At 41.7% G+C, this 27,010-nt stretch overlaps 1 protein-coding gene across 1 annotated transcript in view; it reads right to left on the reverse strand.

Moving 5' to 3' along the window:
- The window catches only part of SEC63 (SEC63 homolog, protein translocation regulator), a 64,093-nt gene extending 43,358 nt beyond the window's left edge, over positions 1–20,735 (reverse strand). Inside the window, exons 1-3 of the mRNA XM_072855610.1 lie at positions 20,411–20,735; positions 1,984–2,083; positions 1,017–1,131 (exon numbers count right to left, since the gene is read on the reverse strand). Coding sequence (XP_072711711.1) covers positions 1,017–1,131; positions 1,984–2,083; positions 20,411–20,534 — 339 coding nt within the window. The 5' untranslated portion in view covers positions 20,535–20,735. The remainder of the gene's footprint in view (positions 1–1,016; positions 1,132–1,983; positions 2,084–20,410) is intronic.
- Between the last annotated feature and the right edge of the window lie 6,275 nt (positions 20,736–27,010).

Raw genomic sequence — 27,010 nt, forward strand, 5'->3', positions numbered from 1 at the left:
GTATTTGTTAATATTCATATACATATTAAGCTCTCCCAGACTAACAATATACATCAAGTTTAATCAAAACAGGTACATTCAAAGTTCTTCCATATTCTTGTGCTGAGCTGTATCCACAGTGTATTTCCTTAGACTGGAGAGTAAAACATACCTCAGAATTCAGAACTGAAAAGATGACTCTACTGTTACTCAAAAGAGGAGCTTTGTATCAGGAAATAATTACCATAAGCAGAGAATTTGCTCGAGGTATTGTGGTTAAGATGAAGAAAAGAGTTTGACAAGACTAAATAAGAGTTTAAGAGATGTCCAGAAGGTCTACTGTCTCCTTGGGATATATAACTTTTTATATCCATTTTGAATCAGACCTTCAATATAAATAAAGCACTGCATCTGTTTTCTAGATAAACACTACATCTTTTTTTTTTGCAGTTTAATAAACCAATTGGCTGGTATCGCTATTTAGAATTTGTTGTTTGCATTCAGAGATGCAACTGAGATTCAAGGTAACCTTTACTACATCCAAATGTGCATCATCAACACCCTTTAGTGAAACCTTTCATTTACAAGAGAAATACTGCTGTACAACAACTGTAAGTCAAATGAATGCACATTCTTGTTTGTACAGTTTACTCAGCAGCATCCCTAAAAATGGCTATTGAGAGGATTTTCACAGGGCATACAAAGCAGAATGTCTTTTTTGTTTTCCTGTACCAAGCAAGGAAAACAACAGAGTAAGATTCAAAATAGATTTAAAAAAACAACGTCACTAGATTAAGAAAGTCATTACAATTTTGAAGGACTTAGATACAAAAGTTATAAATTAGTACAGATATAGGCAAAGAATATCTAACTACTGACTTAACAATATGCAGCAGCAACTTTCAGATGCCAAAAAAGAACAAAACCACTAGATACATTCACTAAACTTATTTAAAAGAACAAGTCACAAATTTGACATCTAGACACCAAATATACAGTTATAGTAGTACAGACTAGTGAAAGGCGCTATTACTTACGGGATCCAAATGTAAAACCTCATAAGGGTTGTATTCTTGATACTCTCTGTCCGTTTTGGAAACTTTGTATGCAAGAAACAAAAATAACGCCCAGCCAGCAAGGAGGACTATTTTCCTGTTCAGAAGAAAGAATTTTTTAAATGTACAAATACACTAGCTTTAGCATAATTCTACAAATAACACAGGAAGCCATTTGATATCAGTCTTCAAGAAACAATATTAAAATAGCAAGAAGCATTAAAGCTATTTTAAAGCAGGTATGAGCATTTCAGTTATAACACCACCTTTGACACAAATGAAACAGCTGCTCTGACTCCTAATTAATTTATTTTCTCCTTTTTTTTTTTTTAACAAAGGCAAGCCACAACAAAGACTCTTTCCATTCTTTAACTGTCTGTCCTCAGCAGGTATGCAATAGTAGCTCTTATTTTTAAAGGACAACTTTAACCTGATCCTAGGCAAAGTCAATGTTAAAAAAGCAAAGAGCTGAAACAGATGCATAACAGCAAAATATTTTGAGGGTGGGAGTAATAAAGAACTGAAGGATATAAAACCATCAACTTCGAACATACAAATCATTACTGTTGTGTATTTGAATATGTATGTTTACATATTAAATATTTAAATCAAAACACATCGCTAGCACCACTAATTTCAGTGAGGGAGGATTATTTTTTGGAACAAATGCATTGTTTACTTATTTATTAGTGCTGAGGTTCACTGGTTTAATTTAGCAGATATTTTATAAAGGACAAACAGCACCCATCTTGATTTCAAGCCCTACTAGATAATAATGATTAACTATTAATTATTCAAATATAGCAGATTGCAATGTCTCTTCTGTGACACAAAAGCCAGTATTATAACACTAATTCCAGCTGCTTTGATTATAAAAAAATATATTTTTATAAAAATAAAAATGTAGGAAATGCTTTAATGGAAAGTCATGCAAATAAAACATACTTACTTTACTGTAGGAATTATGTTTTGTTGTGGTTTTAACAGTCGCAAACGATACCACAGGCATCTTCCATATACATTTCTTATATTCTTTAATCGAATTTGCTCTATAAAGAGAAAGATTGTGATTAACCAATCTAACAAAAAGCAGAATGACAAACATGCTCACTTCATCCTGGAGTAGGCAGTACAAGGTCAGTTGAAGGACTAACAAAAGGTCCCGCAATATTGGAGGAAATAATGGTTTTTATCCGTTTAAGTGACGCTGCTCATCCATAAACATATGAAGTTGGTCAGATTTTTCTCCACTACCTAAAAGGAACCCACTCTATTTCCCACGTGCCACATAGCAACCATCACTTGTGAACCCAGCCTTTGCCTGGCTAATGTGCACCTATATATTTTACTTCTGCCATTTTATACTCAACTCCAACAAGTCTCCCATTTCAGTATGTCAGCTACTGTGTGCAGGAAAAACAAACCAACCCCCCAAAAACCTAACCCACATGCAAAACAGTGTTTGTATGCAACTAAAGAGTGCAGCTAGAGCAATAGCTACTTCCTCAATTCAAAATATGATGCGTTTTCCTCCTCTTTGCAACAATCTGCTTTTTATAAGTTGCCTTCATTTAGGTTTTTCCTGTTGAAGGGGAAAAGGAAGGAAGAGTAAGATAATAGCTATTTGTAAGCCACGTAGCTCAGCAATATGGGCCCTTGGCAAGAGAGTATACGCGTTAACGACAAACTAGCCAACAAGTTTCTTCCCATGTCCTTTCAGGACAGGATGGGGCTGGAAGGAAATTGTATTTATACTGTCAACATCACCATGACAGGGAATGGAAGCTCTCTCTGTTAAGAGAGTTTTAGTTGTATTTCAGAGTTAATCAAGGCCAACTTAGTCTTGGTCAAAGAAGTCTTTTATGCTAAGAAAAGTATGGTGGAAAGCAAATAGCTTGTACAGAATTTCTGTAAGCACTGAAATTATATGTTATAAAGTGACTTCAATCCTGTTTATCTTTCAAGTAATTTGTCTATCCATAGACTATGTAGTCTGATCTGCAACACTTCTGAAGTGAGGTCACTGTAATTACCTTACCTGCAAACGAATAAGACCACTTGGTCCTTTTCAGACTAAAGGAGAAAGAATTAAGAGAAAAAAATTCATCCTGTCTCAATACATTTAGATATTGCTGGCGATCAAAGTGACTATATTTGCCAATCTAAAAGAAGTTTGTGAATTATCTAAATGCAAGAATTATATTAAAAGCTTTGATCCAAAGCACATGTCAATCACATCCTAAAAAGTCTCAAATCTCAACTTTGCACTTAAGAAGGTGATGCTAAGCTTGACTAAAATAGCAGTTAAGATACATGGAAACATGTTTCTTCGGCAAATTTCTAAAAGGCAATTGTGGAAGACAGTGATGACCTCTGTTCAGTTATTCTGAAGATACTGGGAGGGGGGATATGGTGCTCACTGATCTACTTGAATTTCTAAGCAAGCATGCAATTCAGATGAAACACCTAGAACTTCAATTTGCAGTCACCAAACTATCTGAGGCCAGAGAAGCATGACCATAAATGCCAATATTGTGCACCAGATCAACCACGAGTTCAGATTTAACCCAGATCAGATGTGAGCACAGGATGGTATTTCAAACTCCGGCTGATTTGGCAGAAATAGAGAGTTGGAACACAGATGATACCTGGCCACCCACAAACTAGTAAAGCAGACAAATACTAAAGCTTGCAGAGACAAGGTACCGGAACTAGAAAAAGTGTATCAGCTGACTCTGAACTAGTATGGTTCTGTAATTCTATAAAGTATGTCTATAAAGTATGTCTTCCCCAAAACTCAGTATGACATTAAACAGCTTGATGGGATTCCTTGAGAAGATTAGATTAGTAGTCCCATCAGCCCCAAAGGAGGAGAGATGGAGAAAGGGAAGATAATTCAGTCCCTTGCATCTGATCCAACTCTTGCAGGACTTCAAAATAAGCTTCGAAACTTGTCTCAAAATTTTGTGCAACAGATAAACCACACAAGTATTTTGCGGTTCTCCTGATCTGCAAAGATTGTTCACATACTTAAAACAGGTACTAAACATGAAACTTTCTAAACAAAAAGGATATGAATAATATTTGGTTAAGCAACCGCCCACTTAGTTTCACTTGTGTAAGGCTTTAGAAAGCACTGTGCAGGAAAAATTCAGAAGAAAAAATTCAGAAGACAATGAAAACAGGGTTAAAATGCAACACTGACTCCCTACTGGTAGAATGCAAACTAATTTGGCATTTTCTCTTTGCTTTTTTTTTTTATTTTAAGACAAAAATTGTGGGAGATCTTTATTGGTTCAGAACTGGACCCACCAGAGCTAGAACTGAGCTAACTGTTACTTAAAATTAAACTACATTTTTAAATGCAAAACTAAGAGACGTTACCAGCACACAGAACTGGCATTTCAAAAAAAGCTGATGGCATTAAAGACTAGACAGACAATTAAGTTATAGGGACTAAAGAGCTCTGCTGCAGAAACAGGGAGGAAAATGTTCTGGGGGTTTTAAACGGTCACTGGACAACTATGAGACAACTATGAGCTATAGCGTGATGCTTTTATGAAAAAGTCACCGCACCACAAGCAGGCACCACAAGCCTCATAGAAGACACACGTGCTTATGTGAAGCATAAATCACGGATTTCAAATATTGTCAATAAATTCAGTTGTGCAGTGCTGAAGCAAGATGAAGCCAACTGTTCAGTTCACCAACAGTGACCCAGATCAGCTACGTGATCCAACCTGTATCACAGCCCCACAGACGGTTCCTGCAGCACAACCAAGGGGCAGTGCTGTTTGGTAACTGTCTTAACTGACTACACTGCTTGCAGAAATACCCAAAACTAACGTGAAAACGGCTTACCAGTGCGCTTGGAGAAACAGAAAGTGACTAAGAGAACTTTGTCTACTTAATCCTGTAAAACTAAGCCTAACAGGATATGACTCCTCGTAGTGTTTTCACTAGGATGCTTTTAACAAGCTGCTGTGCCTTGTCTTTAAAAATCTGTGCCACCCTGGGACACAATGCCCCAGTTCTCAAACCTGCCTACTGTCCAGCCCCACAAGTGCCAGATGACCCTCTCCTTTCCCCCCTCTGCATCTTTCCTGCAAGAACAGCCAATACCCTTCACCTTACCATGCCAAAAAGCTTCCAAAAGGCCCTTAGGGGAAGGCACCATGGAGAACAGAAAAACAGTTGTGCAAGCTAAACTAAAGAGTTGGCATATGGTCAAATAAAAACTGACTACAGGGGAAAATGAGGCTAAAAACTAAAGGTGTTTTATAATAAACCAGAGAACTGAGGTTTTGGAACAGCCTTCCAATAACAGCTGCAGGAGTCATTTTGTGACCAATCTGACAATAGCACCAAGGAAAAAAAAAACCGCCAAGGCAAGTGGTGTGAGCAAAAAATTAAGTCCTTTGGATAGGTAAACAGCACACACCTAAGTCAGTTAAAATAGTGCCTGGCAACAATGCCCTGGAACAGCTATGCTGCCCAGGGGGACCTCTTCAGACAAATACCAAATTAAGACGATGCTAAGCAACCATGGCAATTTTTTTTTTTCCACATGCATCTGAACAACTCTGGATCAAATCTAATTACAGTTGATTAAACCGTATCAAAGCAAAAGCACCTCATTAATTTCCTTCTGATCTTGGGATGGCAATAGTCTCATTTGATTAACAACCCCAAAAGGAAACAGGGCACTACAAAGATGAATGATTGTTTATAGTTATCTGTTCGGAACATAAAGAGAGAATCAAATCCTTCCCAAGTTGAGGCTGAAGTACAGACTATTCAAATTATTCAGAACTATCCTGAGGCAATTCCTCTGTCACATGTCATCATTAACACGTATTAACTTGTGGAATTCAAAAACAGGCAGCTACTTGGGAGAAAGAAGGAGGAGTACAGACAACATCACTCCCAGCTTAGGCAGAAAGCCACTGGCAAAACATCACCCTGAGTAAGAAAGCTATATCCCTGCTGTATCCAGGAAAAACAGGATTCCTGTTTATTTACAGACAACGTATGTGATGCACCAAAGAAAATACTTACCTTGTTAGGAAGAAATTGGTTGCAGGGGAAAAAGAAGAAAAAAAAAAAAAAAGGCTAGCAAGAGCCGGAATACCAGATAATTACTGTGCTTAACAAAAGCAGCAATGTATTCCTAATGAGCAAGTTGCAGATAAATCAGGTCCTTTTTTGATTTGCCTTCCTCTCCCAAGGAGCTTTCTTTCACATAAGTGGATTTGCTGTGCCACAGAACTGGCACACTGTCCCTGCAATATCCTGCAGACCCCGAGCACACAGGGGTAAATACATTACATGCTGCTCAGGGTAAAGCTCTGCAGTGAAATAGGAACTGTACCTTCTTTGGATTTTAGCTCTGGAATCCTTGCTCTGCCAGGGAAAGAGGTTCAGAGTCTGAAAAGCAGATAAGAGTTTTCTGTTTCTTCTTGCTCCAGATCATGGCTCCCCATTAAAGCATAAAAGCACTTCAGACACCGTGCTTTGATATGGGATTACAGGGAGACAAGTGTGTGTGGGGGGGAAATGCTTTTCCTCTAGTAAAAACGACTTCTCATTTGATGGGTAAAACCCTTAACAGTGAATCTCTCCTACGGTTTTTAAAATAGATATTAAACAGCCTTGAAAAGCAAAGGCGTAATGCATCCATGGGCTTTTGAATTAATCTCGCTAACAATAATCCACGCATCAAGGTATTGTTAAAGCACCCCTATCAGATGAGGATGTAGAGTGCCAGTTCATTTCTGTAAATAATCTGGGGAAGCATCCCAGATTACTCCATTTCTCCCCAAATTGTTACGGATGCATCCAAAGTTCCTGAGATGCACAAGCAATTTTGCATCAATACAACTCTCTTACTTTCAGAGGGTTCTCACAAGTGCCTATTATAATATCTTAACAAATGTATGTGAATATCCAGCCAAAACTACATCTTAATACGCTCTTCAAGTTCAAGAAATAAAATGACTGGTACAAAAGGAAACCTCAGTGCCATCTCTTTCGATTATGCAGAAAGAGCTAGTCAGGTCCTCCAGTGATACTAGTAGGTATTTTAATCTGACATTATCTAAAGATTTTAGACAAATGAAAATAAAATCAAGACCTTAGCACAGCTAGGCTATTAATAACTAAATGGGAAAAAGTTGATTTGTACACTGATCTGCTTACTACCTTTGTATGAAAATAAAGTAATTAACAAGTATTTTAGACTTCTGCTTCCTTAAAGGTAGCTGTCCATTTGGCTACATACCTTAACTAGCGAATGGCTAAAGATCACTGATCTGTAAATTTGAGATATAGTAAACTTTACGTTGAATCCAAAGAGGTATGCAACATCTGAATGACAAGCTCAAAGTAATTATTAAAAAAACAGGAAAAAAAAAAAGACCGTCTTTGATCTTTATTTCTTTTATTTTGTGACTAAAGGTTTTCTTCCTTTGTATTCCAGGCGACAATAAGTAGAGAATGCTTAAGTAAACAATTGACTCCTCTTTGTCAGAACTTATGTATGCCTCTTGAATATCCAGGTCTTTAGAGAGCACGATTTTAGGATGAATAAGCTAGAGGTGTCTGCTTTTTCTGGGTGGGTAACCCAGACCACACAGTTCTTGGGTATCCCAGAACAGGTGAACATCTGAGGTTGGAAGAGACCTCTGGAGATCATCTGATCCAATCCTGCTGCTCAGAGGAGGGTCAACAAAGCAGGTTGCTCAGGGCTCTGGCTGTAGGCCTTTGAATACCTTCAAGGACAGAGACCCCACAGTCTCTCTGAGCAACCTGTTCTAGCATTTGATCACCCTCACACAACAAAAAGTTCTTCTCATGTCTGTCTCAACATCTGTTCATTCACCCATCACACAGTGGGCGAGGAACACAGGGCACACAAACACAGAAGGCAGCTGATCACAGGTTGGGTTCGTTGTTTCCATACATAGATTACATACAACCTGTGGCCTACAACTCAGCCATGCCTGACTTAAGTTTGGTTTTGACGTTCACCCTTACCTACCTTAATGGCACACACACTGCCTTTCTGCACTTCTCCCCTGCCCCCCTCATCATAAGAATACAAAGTCTTTGGCTTCTCATACAAATATCGTCTTCAAAAACCAAGGCCTTTATAAAACGCAGCAACTGCATATTGTTTTACCACACTGGGATCACCACCTCAGCAGCACTACCCATGACTAGCAAAGCAGGCATGCTTCTATTGGCACGTGAGGAACACAAAGGATGCTGGCAACGTGGGCACTGCCCGGCAGCTCAGGAACACAAGCACTTCTGTTGCCAGAAGAATCCGAGACACACATGCTGGTACGACTTCATGAAACGTGTTAAAAACAATACCACAGAAAGAATGAACCACTTCTGTGGGCAACGACGAGGGCACCAGGTAACTGGGCTATGCCAAGACATCAAAAGAAAGATCTAGGATACAAGTCATTTTGGGGTGAACACCATAAAGCAATACAAATACAAAAGCACTGCACGAGTTTTGTTCCATTTTAGTAACTCGTGTAGGGTAATCTAACCTAGCTGTTACTTTAGAAATTACTTCTGACCTACTCCTTTCTGACAGTGAAGCAGAAGTGGTCTTCACTGTTCTACTATTGAAAGTGCTTGAGAAGTCTTATATATTTGTTTCTGAAGAAACAGGAGGATCCATTTTATCCATAGGAATGCCTGACAAATGATCCCTACCTAGAGCTAACCTTTTTGTTTCAGCTTCTAGAGGCTCCAACAAGTGCTCCAAAAGAAAACCCTTCAAGGGAGATTCTTTTTTATTTTTTACAACCTCCTGAGGAAAGAGACAAGGTTACACATTTATTGGAGATGGGCAACTCTGGAAGAGAGGGAAGGGAAAGAGGTACACCTGGAATTATAGAGAAAAGTTTTAACTACCAGGATGTTGTTTCAGCTGCAACAAACACAGGTCAGTTTTCGGAAAAAATACCACAAAGTAAGACTATTGGCATCAGTACTCATACCTAAAGCATATAAAAGTTTAAAAAGATCATACAGTCAATTATTAGGACAACTAAAAACTAACAAAAACCCTAATAAATGGAAGCCACCAGTTTTCCACCATTCTACCTCAAACAGTAGGAAAGAACCAAAGTACATCCTAGCCTCCTGCATCCTTTCTGCCTTCAGGCTACTAAGAAAACCAAAGGCAGCAAGTCTAAAACACAGCTCCAGTGGACTCTGTCAGAAAAAGAAACATGAGGAGGTACATATGAAACATTCTGCCCACCAGACGCGGACAATTCACCCAAAGGAGAATGCCGCTTGGTTTCGAAAGAAGAGGACTTCTTTCAGCAAGGAACACGGCGTGACAGAGTTCTGCAGCCTAGGAAACGCCAAGATCACTTTAAAGACAGACTTTCACAAAACTTATTTGCAGCATGTCATCCCCTCTCTAACCCTGTCTTGGGAACTTGTACCTGTGGAATGCATCAAGAGATGCAAGTAATACACATAGCATGCAAGTCTTGAGTAAAGCTTATGATGCAAGGGTACCGCAGCTCTAAGCACTAAACCTCTTCTGTTAAAACTGAGGGTAACAGGCTCAGCTGAAACACTGCTCTTGAGTGTTTCTGATTCTGCTGTTTTTTATTCATAGTTCCATGGTTTTAATCCTCTAAACTGTGCACTGAATAGGTTCCTGTCTCCTTTCAACAGCTACGTATATGTGTACATATACACAATGTATACACATACACATGCAAAAGCTGAAGTCTTGGACTTTTTCCTACTTCTACAATCACTGAAATTAAACAGTGGTATGGTCAATTTATTTACTGAGGTCTTGAACCAGGGCTCTCTAAACAAATTTACGTTTTTAATCACAGAACCATTTCTCAGATAGCAGGCGATGAATACAAGTATGAAAAAGCTACCCTACTGCCTTACTAGGCCATTTTTGCTTAACTCTATTGACGTTTTCCATGATAATTATTGCAAAATAGACTCCACATGGATATAGTATGGTACCTGGGAATAATTTAAAAATCACAGGATTAGGAAAAAACCCTACACTTACTTTCAAAAGAAGCCACTGACAAACACTGATAACAATGTTTTAAAGCAATAACCCATCTTCCCCAGCAACTAAGAGGCAGGATTCAAACTCGCAGTAACTCACAGTCAGCAATCTCTGAAGTACTAAATAATTTCAAACTTTATTATAATAGGATTGACTTCTAGTGTAAAACCCCAAATTATGAGGCATAGAGCAAATTAAATTGATTTAAGAGCGTTCTAAAATGCAGTTGCTTAAATCCAAAAGCCTTCAAATGACCACTAGTGTTTCAGTTAAGATTAGTTTTGGGTTTTTTTTTTAAACTGGAAAGCATGTTTCAGGACTTTGAACTGACCATATCAGTGAATTAAATGATCTGAATAGATGCTTTCTAATTTTAATGCCTTTATTGTAAGAACTGTCCTCATTACCCCGAGTTTATAGATAAAGAGGTTATGTCCAAGTTAGTCTCTTCAGTAAAATGTTTATAGCTGAATAATCTGACCTTACTTGTTTTCAAAGAGATTTTTTTCTGTCTAGTAAATATTCATAGAAATAATCAAAAAATATCACGTTTTGACTAACATGTTGTTGTTAACTATTAAAACTCCAAGCAGTTCATAAACTACAGAAAGTCCTGCAAAAGACCTTAATAGCAAGGCTTCTTCTTTCCTAGAGCACGTTTTGCAGCAGCTAGATTAAGCTTAAAAGGGACGAAAAGTAACCTAACTTTTCATTCACACACTGTTCCACACATATTTGCTGACCAAAAGATAGCATTTGCTACTAACGACTTAATAGTAATGTAAGATGATTCAACATCTTGAAAGTTAACTTTTCAGAGTTTACTTACTTGGACTTTCTGTTTACAGTCAGTCTCGCTGGTCTCAGGGCACAGTTCCACATTACTCCTAATCAAGACATTTCCAAACCTCCTCCTTCCTATTACTACACTGTCTCATTTGTGGTGACAAAACTGTCAGTGGGACTAACTATACTAACTTTTAAACTACATCACCTAAATTATCAAATTTTTAGTAGGGCTGGACCTACAGGTGCATCAGCAAAACTTTAATGGAATTTGAGAGGAATCAGAAAACTAGCCATTTTAATATGGAACAAGACGCACATGAGTCAAGGTTAACAATTTTAGATGAAATCAGCAACAAAGCTGGGCTCCAAGACTCACACATCCTCAATTATTAGTTTTATTTTATCAATTTGGTGTGGGAAGGAAACCAGAACACATTCAATCCAAAGTGAATGTAGACAAAAGTCACTTAGCGTGCCACCAATCACTAAAAATGCCTGTATTCAGTATCATTCTGATGCACACCTTGAAGAATCTATAACAAAGGACAGAATTAGTGGACACAGGGGTAAGTACCGTACATCCATTTATCATCAGTGGGGCTTTTGTAAAGGGAAAGCGAGCTTTACAAACTTGAGTCCTCTAAAGGAAGTAAACGTATGGAAGAGGAGATCCTACTGATACAGTCTGTGGTCTCCAAAAGGCTTTTGAAAGGTTCCTCTTAAAAGTCTTTCAGGACAACCATCTAACTATTGCAAAAATAAATATGACTAGAAGACAGAGTAAATGGCCAATTCTCACAGCAGAATGAAATCGCCAGGAGCTCTGCAGGAATCTGTGTTGGAACTACGATACTCACATTTCACTAATAAGTAACCTGGGTAAACAGGTGAGCAGTGAAATAAAGCTTCTGGACCATATTAACTTATTCTGGGTAACAAGGGCAAGGGTATCCTGAAGAATTGTAAAGATCAAGCAAGTGGACTACAGAATGGCACATGGAATTCAGAGTATGAAAATGTAAAGAGCAATGGGGACTATCCTAATTTTATATATATAAGGATGAGCTTGGGGCTGACCATTACCTCTCAGGAGTGCGATCTTGGTGTTGTGAGAAACTTTTCTATGAATACCTCAGCTGAATGCTTATTAGTTATAAAAAGCAAAGCAAATGTTTAGAGTATTCCTGTGAGGAAAGGAAGAGAACATTATTCCGCCACATAAGCTTAAGGTATGTACCACCTTGAGTATGGTGCACAGTCCTAGTCCCCACCTCTCAAAGAGGGGCAACTAGAAAACATTCAATTAAGGTGAACGAGGGCCATCAAACTTATGAGAAGATTTATGTCCAAAGTATAAGCTACAAATCTTTTGGCTGGGAGAGAGAAAAGTGCAAGGAGAGGTAATAGAAGGCTATAAAAAACCTAAATGACAGCCAGGACCGACAGGATTGAATGTTTACTGCCTCTTCCAGTAGAGCAAATAAGGATCATCAAATAAAATCAGAAGCAGATGCAAAACAAAGGTGATTATTTGCAGTGTGGGCAGCAGAGCTGGTGAACTCCTTGCCATAGGATGGTATAGATGCTATGCTAAAAGAGAGTCATTGAACTGAAAACCATTGGAAACTGGGAGAATATGCAGAGGAAGCATCGTTTATGCTTGTCCTGTTACTCCCTCTTTAAGGCATACACTTTTGTAATATGATGTAAAGAAGACATCTGACCTGACCCAGTATATCCACTTTTTTTTTAAAAAAGAAACAAAAGATTTGAAACTTTATTGGTAAACCTTTGTAGAAGTCACAATGCTAGCAAATATCCTAGTTTCAAATAGTTCAACCAGCCAACCAAGATAAAGGCATCTTTTGAATCTAAAATGCATTGTCTCCAACAGATATTTATTTAGAATGCTAGTAAGTAATTTTCCGTACAAGGGAAATATTAAGTGAAAATCTGAAAACACCTCTTCAATCTTCTCAGTTGCACACTTACTTAAAAACTGGTGCAGACACAAATCTTTTTGCTCAGGAAAGAAATGAAGTACCTATTTTGGGCTGCTCCCTACTCTGGATATGGTCCAGCCAGCACGACCTCCCTGACCATGAAATGGAGGCACATGTGTGTCAGGTCTTGGCTAACAACTGAGGTAAACGTCTACAAATCCCTCAGTGAGAGAAGGCAGCACCGCAGGGTGAAAGGACACAGCACCAACCCCAGTCTAGACTTGTTCAAATTGCTGAAGATCTGCACCCTTCTTCACAGACACGAATTTAAAGAACAAGAAAAAAGAGACACCCCAAAAACAACTCACCCCAGAATCCTCCCTTTGAAATCGCTGTTGATCCCATTCCTCATCATTTACCTTGCTCCTCTCTCAAATTCCTGCTCCTCCTGCAAGAATGGTTTAGCTGCTCATGAAACCGTAACTGAACCATCACACTTCACCCTTGAATATATCAGGTTAAATAACACTAACTTGAATTCTCTAACACTTAGCCTGTACGTCCTGGTAGTTCAGTGTCATCTACGTGAGTAGTCAAGATATCCTTGCAGCAAGTAGAAAGTGAACAACAAGGTATATAATAGAACTTTTACAATGCTGTTTTCATAAGCTTCCATAACAAAGGCTGAATTTTAAAAAAACAGAAACAGCTTTATTTTCCTGTACATGTAATAAGAGATAAAGTTCTTGTAATAGCTTGATCTTTATCTTGCAACAAAAAGCTTTTCAGAATTAAGTGTTCTGGACAGTCTTGAAGCTACTCAACTAATCTCTAATACAGGGTTATTAATTTTATTTTACTGCTAGGAGGCTACAATGCTTATAAGAGGATTACAATACTTTAAAAAAATTCCATGAAAAGACATCCTTTTTTCCAAATAACAGAGCAGTTTAGATAACTCTGTCCAAACACTTTGTTTTGAAAAGTATTTTTAGAGATAATTGCTAGGCATTACTAATGACATCTCATGATGTTTGCCCTTTCTTCAAAAAAAACCCCTTTTTTCTGAAAAAAAACCCTACTGCTTCAAAATAGCAATATAGTAAAAAATTAACAAAATAGTATTAAGTATCACCATTATATTCTATTCTCCCTTTTAATAGTCACCTAATAAGCTGTATGTATTTTTCTGAACTTGAAATGGTTTAAGTTAACCGTAGTACACTCAATCTCCCAATACCTCAAAAAATTCAATGTATATGTAGTAACCATTCTTAAATGCATAACTGACTCTCCTCCCACTTCCTGACACAATGCTCAAAGGTTATATTAACAGGAAAGGATAAGCACATGCACATACAGGCACAAAATGCTTATATTCACTGATATCAAGTTTTCACACCCATGCTCATCCACCACGTAAGCCTTAGCAATGAGCATGGCATCCTGTGTTTTTAGCCTGTCCTTTACCAGCATCCTGTACTACCAAAATGCTGTGAAATACTTCTGAGGTAAGGTTAATGAGATTTCAATGAGCTGTGAGCAAGGACGGGGGACGCAGTCAACCCACTCCAACCAATTTTATCTCACCAGAGGATTAGAAGCAACACAGAATAATTTTACCCCAGAGTGGGAGCAGCGGTATTAGGTAGTACCAAGATGCCCTTCCTGTCCCCCAGATGCTGTAAGGTACAAGTGCTCATTACTCCATTACAGATAAAACACAAGAAATGCTGCCTGCATTCTCTACATCAGCTTGAGTCACATCCAAGTTGCAGACTCACTGTTTGTCCTTAAAGAGCCAAATAAACTTTACAGCCTCAGCTCCTCTGTTTCCACCTTAAAGGAGGGGATTCATACAGATCTCTGAAGACAGCCTCGAGATCTACAGAAAAAAAATGCACCAAAAAAATCACAGAGAAACCTTCATATATACACTACTACATAGGCATATCCAGCACAGTGGGCAGATAATACAGAGAAGTATGGTTCCTAATACAGTAAAGCTTTACAGAAGGACTTTCTCAGGACTTCTATTCAAGGTTTTGAATGTGGGTGCCAAGTACTACCTATCTACAGTAGTATGCAAAAAACTCCGTTTCAAAATCGCAATACAGTAAAAAATTAACAAAATAGTATTAAGTATCACCATTATATTCTATTCTCCCTTTTAACAGTCACCTAGTAAGCTATATTTTTGAAGTATTTCTGTACTTTGCCCAGCCTCAACACAGAAAGGCTGGACTAGAACAAGGGTTCTCAAACTGCCTATGCTACTTCCTAGAGGCATGGCATCTTCAAAAATTAGCAGGGAATAGCCTCCTTTAACCAGATTTTTAAAATTTTTTCTTTGTATTAGCCCAGTGTTCTTCAAGAGAACTTTAGCTACATCTCAGAAACGTTTGAGAGGGTGCAGGGGAAAAAGGCTGGTGAGCAACAGGACAACATATAAGCTGTGGGGTGGGGATCAACAAAAAAAAAACCCCACACACACTTTATATGGATTTCTATCACTATGAAAGTAAACTGAACAGCTTTTATCCATTTCATATCAATATTTTTTCCTAGATATGAAAATGCAGCAGCTCATTTTTTTCTCTCCATTGCTACAGTAGGTTTTTCTGTTCTTGCATTTCAGAAGGAAATGTTCCAAGCAGAATAGCTCCTACAGCCTCTTTTGCCTCAAAGAGACTGCAAGAGAAGACTTTCATTAACATTATCCCTGCATTCACAGCTATTATTCTTTGGGGTTTCTGAACTGTTTTCAACATCTTGTTTTGTTCAAGTTACTGTAAGAGACTCAGGATAGAGATTTTTATTCTTTCCAACAGCTTTGTAACACATCATGAATACCCAGTGCCCTAAAACAGGATAATTCATTTAATGTAGACCTAAATCAACTCAAAAATTGGACGAAATGACAAAGCTTTCACAGATACATGTACTTAACTACAAAGCACATCACAATCTTTGACCACCTGTTTCAGCGCAGCTTTATAATTATGTGTCTCAATTCAGCAGCACAAGTATAAGTCAAAAAGTACACCAAGTTCAGGAAACACATCAGCATTGTGCAACAACTGGCGCATTATCCAACCAAATTCATTCACCTCTTGCTCTCCATTTTCTTTCTAGATGTTGACCTTTAATCCACACAAGCCTACAGTGAAACTGGTTCAAAGCAAGTCTAACAACACAAGATACTTTGATGGGCACTTATCCATCCCTAATTGCTGAGAAAAAACATCTTTTCTTCAACTCTTACAATTAACTTTTTCAAAAACAACTTAAAAATTCTCATTTCAGAAAATACTTTCTAGTTAAGAAATTAATCTGCACCAGAGTAACTTTCTAGCAACCGTATTTTTTGTTCCAAATCAAGAACAGTCCTTGCAATAGTTTTCCTCACAGTAATTATGTTAAAGTTATACCAATATTTACCCAAAACACAAGTAATCCACAAAAAGTATGAACTGCTTTTTTTTTTTTAATAATAAAACACACTTACACACATATATGTTAGAAAGGTACAAGTCAAGGATAAACAACATGGCAGTTTCACCATCACCTGAAGCCATCACCACCACCAAAAGAATCAGCCTTCTCCCCTCCCAGCTCACAGTCACATCCTGCACCATCCCAGACATCCACAAAGTGAATCCTACCCAGAAACTAATACATATTAAAAGTAACACACCAAAAAAGCACCAAAAATTACTTTTAGCTCAAATGAATTTCTTCCAGTCCCTCACACTGCTCAGGTGCTCCACTTGGCACAAGGGAGGGGGAGAAATACAAGACTGGCTGTTAGAGCACTGCTACCTTGAAGCAGTTATGAAACTGCAGCCCAAGACTCAAAGCTGAACAATTAACCTTTTACAAGAGCCTTATTAGCCCTACAATGAACACCGAGGAGATAAAGTCATTGGCACAAATCCGTTTTACAAAGTCAATTACCTTCTTGTTTGGTTTATCAAAGCTGAGGGTAATGAAATTATAGGACAGTTCACAGGGTGACTACCACGCCACAGCAAGACCTTCCCCAAATATAAATATTGACCCCTGCTGCAGGCTGCAGCAACACCTCACATGGACTCTCTCAGAATGCCTTGAGAAAGCAGGTTTAGACACCCAGGAAGTAAAAGCAGCTCAAATTTTACTCAGGACTTGAGAGAGACAAGAAGTTAAATCATGCTGTTCTTCAAGACAGTAGTACTGAAAAGGTCTTTCAAAAGTTGATTTTAAAAAGAACTAAGAGCATAATCTTAATGGCTTGCCAAAAAAACTATCCTGCTAAAAATCTGACATTAGGTAACACATTGTGAGTTTTCTCAAAGCAGTAAAGCAGTATAGATATATTCTTATGTTCCAGTCTCCGCTACAGCAAAAACACTGATTATTTTTTTTCTTTAATGTACTCTATCAGCATTTACTACAAAACTACAGCACAGAACAAACCCTGAAGTGTTACGGACCATCAGCAATTCCCAGATTTTTGGTGCTAAACCTCACAGCAATCTATGGCAGTGCATTTGTAGAAGGAAACAGCAGGCACCGAAGGCTCAACCTCCATGCTATAAGCATTTCACTCTCGCTTCAGACTAGCTCTAGCCCACTCTCACAAATCAATGTGGCTGGAGCACATCTTCCCACCTAGTTTTTACCAAAAAAAAAAAAAAAGGAATCTGCTCTGTGTCTTTCGGGTGCTCTGGTTCACATTGCAAATGGGTCTTGAAGTGAGGAGGACAGGCATGGGATTTGCTTCAAAAGTTCGCTCCGACCCAGTCTTCCCACTCCCAGCAGGCTCTGCTGCAGCTGGAGCTGGCACAGCTAGCTAATCCACCTGTACCTCACCAACTCTGCCCAGGGCCACAAAGGCATCTCTACGCTGGACTCTCTAGCACAGGTAGGACAAAACACAATTCCAGAACAAAAATGTTAGTTGGTCTTACATGGAGGTAGGTGCAGAGATCTTGGCAGAGCTTACTCCGTTTGGCCCTGTACTGTGCCTCACTGGTTGGAAAACCTGCTCTAAATTAGTATCAAAATAAACATCTCTTATCAAAGTCTAGGTATTCCTGCTCATTACAGGAATCAGAAGCTAGCAGTGCTGGAAAATTTATCTTGTGAAGACACAGGTCTTCTCTTAGCTTCCAAAATTATACACGTGGTTTGGTTTTTGAGTGAACTATTCTGAAAACAAGAAGTCATGGCTAAATAATCTGTACTTTGCATTATCACAAGGTTTTAATTTATTCCTGAAATCCGGTTCAAATGCTGGAACAGGTGTGGTTGAATACATACGAAGTTGCGTGAAGGCTATTCAGAGGATTTTGCTAGAAACGAGTCGCACAAGAGCCGTCCACTTAAACAACTAGAACACCACAATGAAGCAAGAGAGCGTTCCAGCAGTCCTGAATGTGATCTGCACACCACCTCAACTCTTTATTTGAAAAGAGCCTGCAGAACAGACCTCAACCAGGAGACAGGAGGCATGCTATGAAACCATATGCTAAAAATTGGACTGTACTCACATTTTAAAATCCATTAAGACAATTATGAGGCAGAAATCATTCTTTCATTTCCATTCATTGCCATGCCTGGTGATTTTCACTTAGTTGACTCATTTTTGTACCAACGGCGTAATAGAATTTACCTTGTGTTTTGGAAAGTATGGTTTGACACAGCTTTGCAAGAATCTAGCACTAATTGCAGAATGATATGCAGCAGGCCCTCCACACACTTGACAATGCTGGCTAGAGGGAAAGAAGTGAGTAATGTTTAATGGCAGGCCTATTTGGAAACTGGGTACAATCCATATAGCCATATTCCAAAGTGAGGTTTTCATTTTCTGCCATTCTGTAAGGATATCTGAAGATCAAATATAAGGCTAGTAAAGTGTTTCCAAGTTCGACAGCATTTCTACAGCTTTTCCTACTTCTGTCAGCCCCTTGAAACTGAAGTTAACAGTCACTGCTGGCCATACCATTCTGCACACCATCTCAACTAAGTCACATCAGTTTTCCCAAGAAGCAGCTGCTAAGAAAGGAAGCAATTTTCTCCTCCACTGCCTCCCAACCTTCAGTAGAACAAAAATAAAACAAAAATCTTGAGTTTTGGAGAAAGGTTACAGAAGTAGAGTTACCTTCTCTCTCTGATCCCCTGCTCCTTAAAAACAACCCAAAGATTACAAAATGTCTTCAACAACAGTAATGCCTCCCTCTTGAAACAGCAAGACAAGGCAGAGAAACCTTTCTTTCCAGCCATACAACAGGTAGTATCTAGAGGGCAGAGATCAATCTTCCAAAGAGGTTCTCTAGCCAGTGCCCTGTCGGAAGCGCCAGGCATGTTTGTCAGCAACCAAGATTGTAAACAGCTACGATTTAGCACCAAACCAGCATTTGTTCTGTAATTTTTTTTTTTTACTTACTCCTTACTGGAAGGTATAGGAGTAAGATTTCATTGCTGAATATTTCACATGTAAAATTTAGTTAAACAGAACCACACAAGCCATTTAAAATGGCATACAGAAACACTAAATAACCACCAGATACTGAACGTAAAAAGATGCAGTGAACGAAAGGGATTCTTCTCAGATTGCAAAGCACAAGCGTTCTTAAAAGGTCAGCAGTTTCAGCGACGAGAATCAGCATCAAGCATCCCTGTTCTACTGAGCGTTTACTATCCTGCCTTTAAACACAATTTCTACAGCCCTTTTCACCTCAAAACTGCAGTTAAAAATGTGTTCCTGGCAGCCTACATACCAAAATGCCTTCTCCCTCCAAGAAGAGAGGGATGCAGGAAAGACAAAGAGGGAAATGACTGTGGAGATGAAATGCAGAAGTATTCAGAGGAACTTTCTCACATTGTTTGGGAGACAAAACATCATCCCAGGAGGCAGAACAGAAATCGAGCAGTTAGGACATTTAACTGTGACTTGCAATGGGAAACATTAAAGCCCCATTTTCACGCTCGCTGTGACCTCACAGCCTATAAAAGCAGAGCCTGGTAACTTCTCTTTGGCCTCAACTCCAAAACAATGTCCAAGAGTTTATTCTTTTCCCACGATGAAAATTTAGGTCATCCGCCCTGAAACACCCCGGGGGGACAAGAAAAAACAAACACCAAAAAACCCAAACCAAAGCATTGGAGCCCAGCGCGGCAATGACTCTGCAAGAGCAGAGGCGCGGAGCAGAGCGCGCCTTGGGGGAGGCGGGCTCGGACCCTCCCGTTCGCCGTCTGCCCCCGGCTACCGCTCAATGGCTGACACCGACCACACCGCGCGCCCGGCGGCCCCCAGAAGCGGCAGCCCCCGGGGTCGCGCTCCGCCGGGCTCCCCGCACAGCTGCCCGGACGCCCCAGGCGGGGCGGAGCGGAGCGGAACGGCGGCGCTGCGGGCCCGGCGGAGGCACGGCCCGGCGGAGGCACGGCACGGCCCGGCTCCGCCGCGGCGCGGGGGCGGGGGGCGCGCGCCGCCGGCGGGGGGGAGGGGGGGCGTGGGGGGAGGGGAGGTAGCGCCCGTGGTAGCAGGCGGAGGCGCAGGCCGGGCCCGGGGCAGGGCCGCTCACCGGCGTGCTGGTCCCGCGGCCACAGGTAGTAGGTGGCGGGGATGACGATGAGCCCCACGAAGCTGGTGAGGAAGTAGAAGAACGTGTTGCCGCTGTCGTCGTACTGGAACTGCTGCCCCGCCATGGCCGCCCAGCGCCGCGCCGCGCCGACCGCCTACCCCCGCCGCTGGCGTCCCCGCCGGCCGCCCGGTCTCGCCGTCCCGGCTCGCGCGGGGCCGAGCCAGCCGCTGCGGGATCCCGCGAGAACGGGCGCTCCCCCGCCCCCTCCCGGGCGCCGCCGCGGAAGGAGACGTGTCACTGTGCAGCCACCATAGGCATTGTGGCGTCATGGGCGGCACGCGCGCGCGCGCGCGCCCCCCCACCCACACCCCCGCCCGGCCGCTGATTGGCTCGCCGAAAGCCCCGCCTCTCGCCTTCCGCCGCGCCGCGAGGAGCGCCTGAGGAGAGCCGGGGGGGGCGGGGGTGCGTTCCCGTCCCGTCCCGTCCCGTCCCGTCCCGTCCCGTCCCCTCCCCTCCCCTCCCCTCCCCGTCCCGTCCCCGTCCCGTCCCCTCACGTCCCCGTCCCGTCCCCGTCCCTGGCCCCGCCCCTGGCCCCGTCCTGGGGGACGCCGTGACCCCGCCCGGCTCCCGCGGGCGGGCGGCCGAAAGCGATGGGCTGCAGGGAGCGGGGTGCTGAACCCCGCCTTGCCCCCGGCCGCCGCCTCTTCCCGCAAGATGGCGCCCGCGTCCCGGGGTGGCGCCCCGGCCGCCGCCTGTTGTCGCCTGCCCTCATCCCCGCGCCAAGGAGACAGCCCCGGGAAGTGCTGGGGCTTTGAGGCCGGGGAGGGCCGCGACGGGCGTTTTGCGGTGTGCAGAGGAGCTTGTGGGGGGAGTGCTGGTTTCATCTCGAGTGGAACTGAAGCTGGGCTGCTCTGCGGGAGCGGCTGTGGTTTGCGCCGGGCATGGGGCAGTGAGGTCTGCGGTGGGGAAAGCTGCAGGAGTAGGGCTAGGGAAGAGAGGAAGGCGATGCAGGGAAGCAGCATTCAGGGAGTAAATAAGGGACAAAAAGGCACGATGTTCTTAAGATGTGTAAGAACTTGGATGAGGAAAGTAGTTCAGACATACGAAGTCCTCGGGATTCGGAGGGTGAACCCTGAGCAGCCCTGTGAGGGCAAACATTTAAAATGTGTCTAATTCGGAATTTAGTTGCAGGAATGATAATACTCTACAAGAGGATGTGACCCTAAAGGTGTGAAATCAAAAGGCAGATACTCTGTTGGCATTCATTACACCATTAATGGCAAGGTACCTCTTTGAAGTAGAAAAGGTTGCTAATCATGCCCGTTCATGAGAATATGCCCGTCTCTGCAGCTTCACGGTCCAGCGTACAGCCACTCATAAATGTGATCTCATAAATATCTCACAGTTTCAGTACTTGTAAGTTCGGACTATGGGAAAACATGACACACAGGTGGTGATGGCATCACACACAAAGGAAGCATTAGGCATACTTTAGTGGGAAAGAAGTGCTGTCCCAACATGAAGAAGACTGATGTGGGAAGTGGAGAGAAAGGTAATAATGCCACAACCAATGAGTGGCACCAAATGTCCTGGTGCCATGATACAGTAATCCACAGATGGAAGAAATCTCTTTATTTTTTCTGGGAAAGGATTTTGTGTTAATTAAAATGTTTTTTAAAAAATATTTTATTTTTTTCATTGGTACTCTTTGTAATTGTTCCCAGTTAGATGCTTGCAGGCTTCATAGTCAAAGTTAAAGATATTTCCTTCTATGTCTTTTGCTATATACACTGCCTTTGAGTATTGTATGCCCTCTGCAGTGATGACAACTCTTGCAGTAACTGTTTTGGAATATACCTGAATGCATGAAACTCACCTCCCTCTGTGGGTTTCTAGTTCTTAATGTTTCACAGTGAGGCAGTGAAAAGCTTCTGTACAGTAAAAAAGATGCAAGACAGGCAAAAACCTGCACATGTACTTAGCTCAGTTTTGTAAGCAGAGGAAATGCTCTTTCTGCAACTGTGTTCAGTTGTTGAGTCTGTTACTTCCGTCAGATAAAGGGACAGAGCTCTCAGAGACGATTAAGTTCCTACAGGTTTTGTGAAAGCAACCTGTTAGATGAGGAAGGCTTGTGGGTGCACCAGCTTGAAGGCCCAGCAGTGGGTGAGCTAAGATCTTACTGCAAAATCCACATGGGAGACGGTGTGGGTAAGTGCCCTGTAGAAAATCTCTGGTTGATGTGTTCAGGTAATCACAGGAGCCAGATCAGGAGGAAAGCAGGCATCGCTCATGTTGCAGATCATGAGACTACTTCTTAATGCCATTGTTTTGGAGCCCAGCTATGGATTTTCTATAAGTTGTTGGCAACGTCGTTTCTTTGCCCTATTGGCGTGTGAGGGGTTTGCCTGTGGCATTAACTGACCTAGAGAGGGAATCCTAGGGGGTTGCTCTTGGCCTCATCCTGTCTCTGCTTTCCCCCTGCCAGCCTGTTCCAGCTATTAGCCAGGAGCCACTGGAAAGGAGGGCCTGAGAAAAATAGTTCCTGCTGTCCAGCTCTCGTAGTGCAGGGCTCCCCGGGCAGGAGGTGGGTTGCCCAGTAATTGAATAGCAGTGAGCAGAGGCCCGCTGCTCACTGCTATTGGGGTTTATGCTAGCATAAACTCCGATAGTTTGTTTGAGTGCCATTCCTTATGTACACGATTTCCCCATAAACAGTGATGGTGATCCCTTGCTTCCCAGGGGAAAGGGAGACGTAATGTTGCTTTTTCCACCAACAGCCTGTCTGGAGGGTCATCCAGGTAAAAGCAACCCCACCTGCTTGGATTTCAGGGGCAGCCGGGTCCACAGGAGGTAAAGACAGCGTTATGGGAACTCCCCAGTGGGTAACTATTTCTAAACTAGAGGAATTTGATCTTCCCAAAATGCTCTCCGAATACTTTAAGCACCCATTGTGTCAACTCACAAAAGTGCCCTTTTTTGCGATGCGGCACTGCCATGCTACTAGCAGTTGTAGTGGGCCCTTCCACGTGGGCAGGGTCTGCGCAAATGGGTTACTGCGGCCGCGGGGGCTGCTCCCGGCATCTCACAGCACAGCCCTGTGGTCCGCCTGGCTTCCCTTCAGCACCCTGCACCAGGTTCAAATTGCATGGTGTAATGCGCGTGGTCATTTGCGCAGTGGTTTCGCAGTCACCAGCAGCTCTTGCACATCCACTGGTGATGTTTCCGATCTCATGGGAGATTGTCAGCTGCTGACCACCTCTACCAAGCGTGCACCTTCAGGCTTTTATCAAGGGAATGTTACAAAAATGCAGCCTACTGAGTTCAATCCTACCTTAATTCCTAACCACACAAGCCAGAGACCCAAATTACTGGCAGGAGAAAGAGTGCTTTGACAAGATCCCATAATCTCTGTGGAAGAAAAGCAACAACAAACCTGGTAAGGTACCAAAGATGGCAGTCAGACTGTTTTAGCCGGTAGGAATGGTTTAGAACATTTCAGGTGTAACAGATACATAGTTTCCAAACAGAAGGTTTGGTGATTGTGAAAGGGAAATTACAATCTAGCAGATACACCTACAGCTGTGGGAACTTGTGTCCCAGATGTCATGACCTTCCTGATCTTCTGTGAGGTGGTGGACTGCCTTCCCGCAGCTGATGGAGCCTGGAGAGCAGGCATTTCCAGAGGTAGACACTGGCCGGCAGATGGTGTTACGGAAATTACACATGCCAGCCACCATAACAGGGTTCGACTCTAGGTTTCCAATGGATCAATAAGCCAAAAAGAGATGCTTCTATAAAGTCCTTTTTATTAATAGTGCTACAGCTCGAGCTGGGTAACTGCGAAGAGGGACCCCAAACACAGAAACCCCTGGGCAATTAGACCCTTACAATCTAAGTTCCCCGCCCCTCACGCGACAGTTCAGACCAATAGTGATATTAAGGTCTGGGGTCTTCTTCCCTTTTATTGGTTTGATTTGCTTGCTGGTTCGTTACTAAGCGGTCGCTAAGTGATCACCTTCTTATACAATATACAGTGGTTCTATATCCTTTTCACATGCTCTTAGGTCAGTTTCGGCCAGTTCTGTAGCTAGCTATTCAGCATGTTTTAGTACAGTTTTTAGAGTTCATGTACCACAATCTGTAGGCTTTGTCTACTCTAGCTATTCATGTTTAAGCTGCTAGCGTTATGTTTTGACTAACGTTTTCTCCAATGGTTCTCCCTTTGTTTTTATTAACATTCCTGTTATCATTTGGGAGCAGAATATTTGTAGCCTCTAAGGTGTGAGCGCGGTTGAGTACAGCAAATGTTACAACACTGAATACAAACAAACAGTATTACAAAGGTCATTGTAAAAATTAATAACCCATAAAGAATTCATTTTGCCCCAGGTCCTAAATCTGGTACCCAGGAGGTGAGCCAAGACCATACTTCTTGGAATCCTGCTGAAGTATTGTCCAATTGTACTTCATGCATTAATTTTACTTGTTCCCACAACTTCCGGACATCAGCTGAAATCCTTCACTCTGGTCAACGTACATGCAACAACTGGTATTAATAATTGTACATACTCCCCCTTGTGAAGTTAACAAAGTATCTAATGCCATTCTATTTTGCAGTGTAATTTTGGAGAGTTGAGAAACCTCTTCTTGTAATGCCATAATTGCATCAGCACTATTATTGCTAAGAATTTCTGTTGCTGCTGCAATGTTAACTAAGGCCTTTGCTAATTCACTCGCTCCCAACCAGGGAAGAAACCATCTAGCAAAGGAGTGGAATGCGGTCAGCCTTTCTACTAGAGGATTACTACATTTGGTCCTATGAACAAATGTTCATAACCATGTTCCTGATTCCATAGTCAAATTTGAGAACACAGAAATATGAGGAGTAACAGCTCCTAAGGTACAGGTTCCCGACTGATCTCCTGGTAATGTTTTGCGAGCTCTCTTACCACATATCTAAAACCGCCCTTTTCCCTCAGGTACAGGCCAAGGTGTATTGGAAAAGTCCCCAAGTATTCCCGCTCTTCCTGTTGTCATTGTTTGTTTACAATCATTCAAGTTGCCCACAAGGCTAGTACCATTGTAAAGGAGCTTAAGTTGACTGGGGAGGGCCTGACATTTTACGCATGTTGCATATTTGCTCTTTGCTCCTGGGATTACCACCTCCCATTGTTGTGAATCAATGTGGTCTCAATGGAAAGTAGTTACTTGGTGTAGGGACCCCTTACAGGGGAATGCTTGAAGCTGAGTGACTTGGGAGGTGAGTACATATCCAACAGTTAGTTTTCTTAGTAATTTGGACTATGGTTTGTGACAAGTTAAAATAGAGGTTTTCTCTCCACTCGCAATGGGGCTGTACAGACTTGGATATTCCCTTTACCTGTGTAATAAGCACAGTGAATGTTAGTAACTTTACCCATAAAATCCCCATAATCTCTCCTATAAGGGTGGTATATATACCAAGAGGGGTAAAACCCCTTATCAACAGTCTCAGATGGTCCACTTAACCAGACGTCTGGGGAGTCCTGTGTCCAAGTAGCTCTGGAAAAGAAACAAAAATGACACGAATTCAGAACTCCTCCATCCTTTGGAAATTCAAATGGTTTCAGTCTCCAAAGTAGTGATCCAAAGTAGTAGATTCCTCCGTCGCCGGTCGTTGTTCATCTACTAAATGATCCTCAGGTAGCTGTTTAATGTGTGAGTGGTGGATCCAGGCTTCCTTCCCTATAACCTTTACAGCAAAGTAAGAACTTAATAAGACAGTATATGGCCCCTCCCACCTGGGTTCCAGTTTAGATTTATGGGAAAATACTTTTATTAAAACTTTATCCCCAGGCTGCAAATCACGCACCTGTATCTCTGGAGGGGTAGGTTGGTACCACTGAGCATGCTTCCTTTTAGTTTTGAAACTTTCTTGTAAATTTAGAACGTAGCATGTTAAACGCTCATCTCCATTCAAGAGGCTGCTTTTGGCCAGGATGTAAGTTCCCAGTATAGCTAAAAGTCTCCCAAAAAGAACTTCAGCAGGCGATAGTCCTAAGGGTTGCCTTGGGGCATTCTGAATGTCCCATAAAGCTAAATTTAATGCTTCTGGCTATTTTAACCCTGTGTGTGTGCAAATTTTTGCTATTCTCTCTTGAATAGTTCGATTCATTCTTTCTACTTGCCCACATGCTTGAGGGTGATAAGGAGCGTGCAATCTTTTTTCTATCCCTAAACTCTTATAAAGTCAGTTGATTATTTCTGCAGTGAAATGAGACCCTCTGTCTGATTCAGTAGAGTCTGATACTCCATACCTAGGAATAATTTCTTAAGGAGGACTTTTATTACTCCTCCAGTGTCTGATTTTCTTGTTGGGAAAGCCTCTGTCCATCCTGAAAATTGGTCTACTATGACTAGCAAATGTTTATATCCACACACTGCAGGCATATCAGCATAATCGATTTGCAATCTTTGGAATGAGAAAAACGCCCATGGTCGATTTCCCAATTCACGCACAAGTTTTATATTTGAGAATTTTTGACAGGTAGGACAGGTATTAATAATTATTTTAGCAGCTGCATAGACACCCAGGGCTGCCCATACTTGCTGTACCTGATT

Source organism: Ciconia boyciana, chromosome 3 (assembly GCF_034638445.1).
Source record: "Ciconia boyciana chromosome 3, ASM3463844v1, whole genome shotgun sequence".
In the NCBI taxonomy this organism is placed as follows: domain Eukaryota; kingdom Metazoa; phylum Chordata; class Aves; order Ciconiiformes; family Ciconiidae; genus Ciconia; species Ciconia boyciana.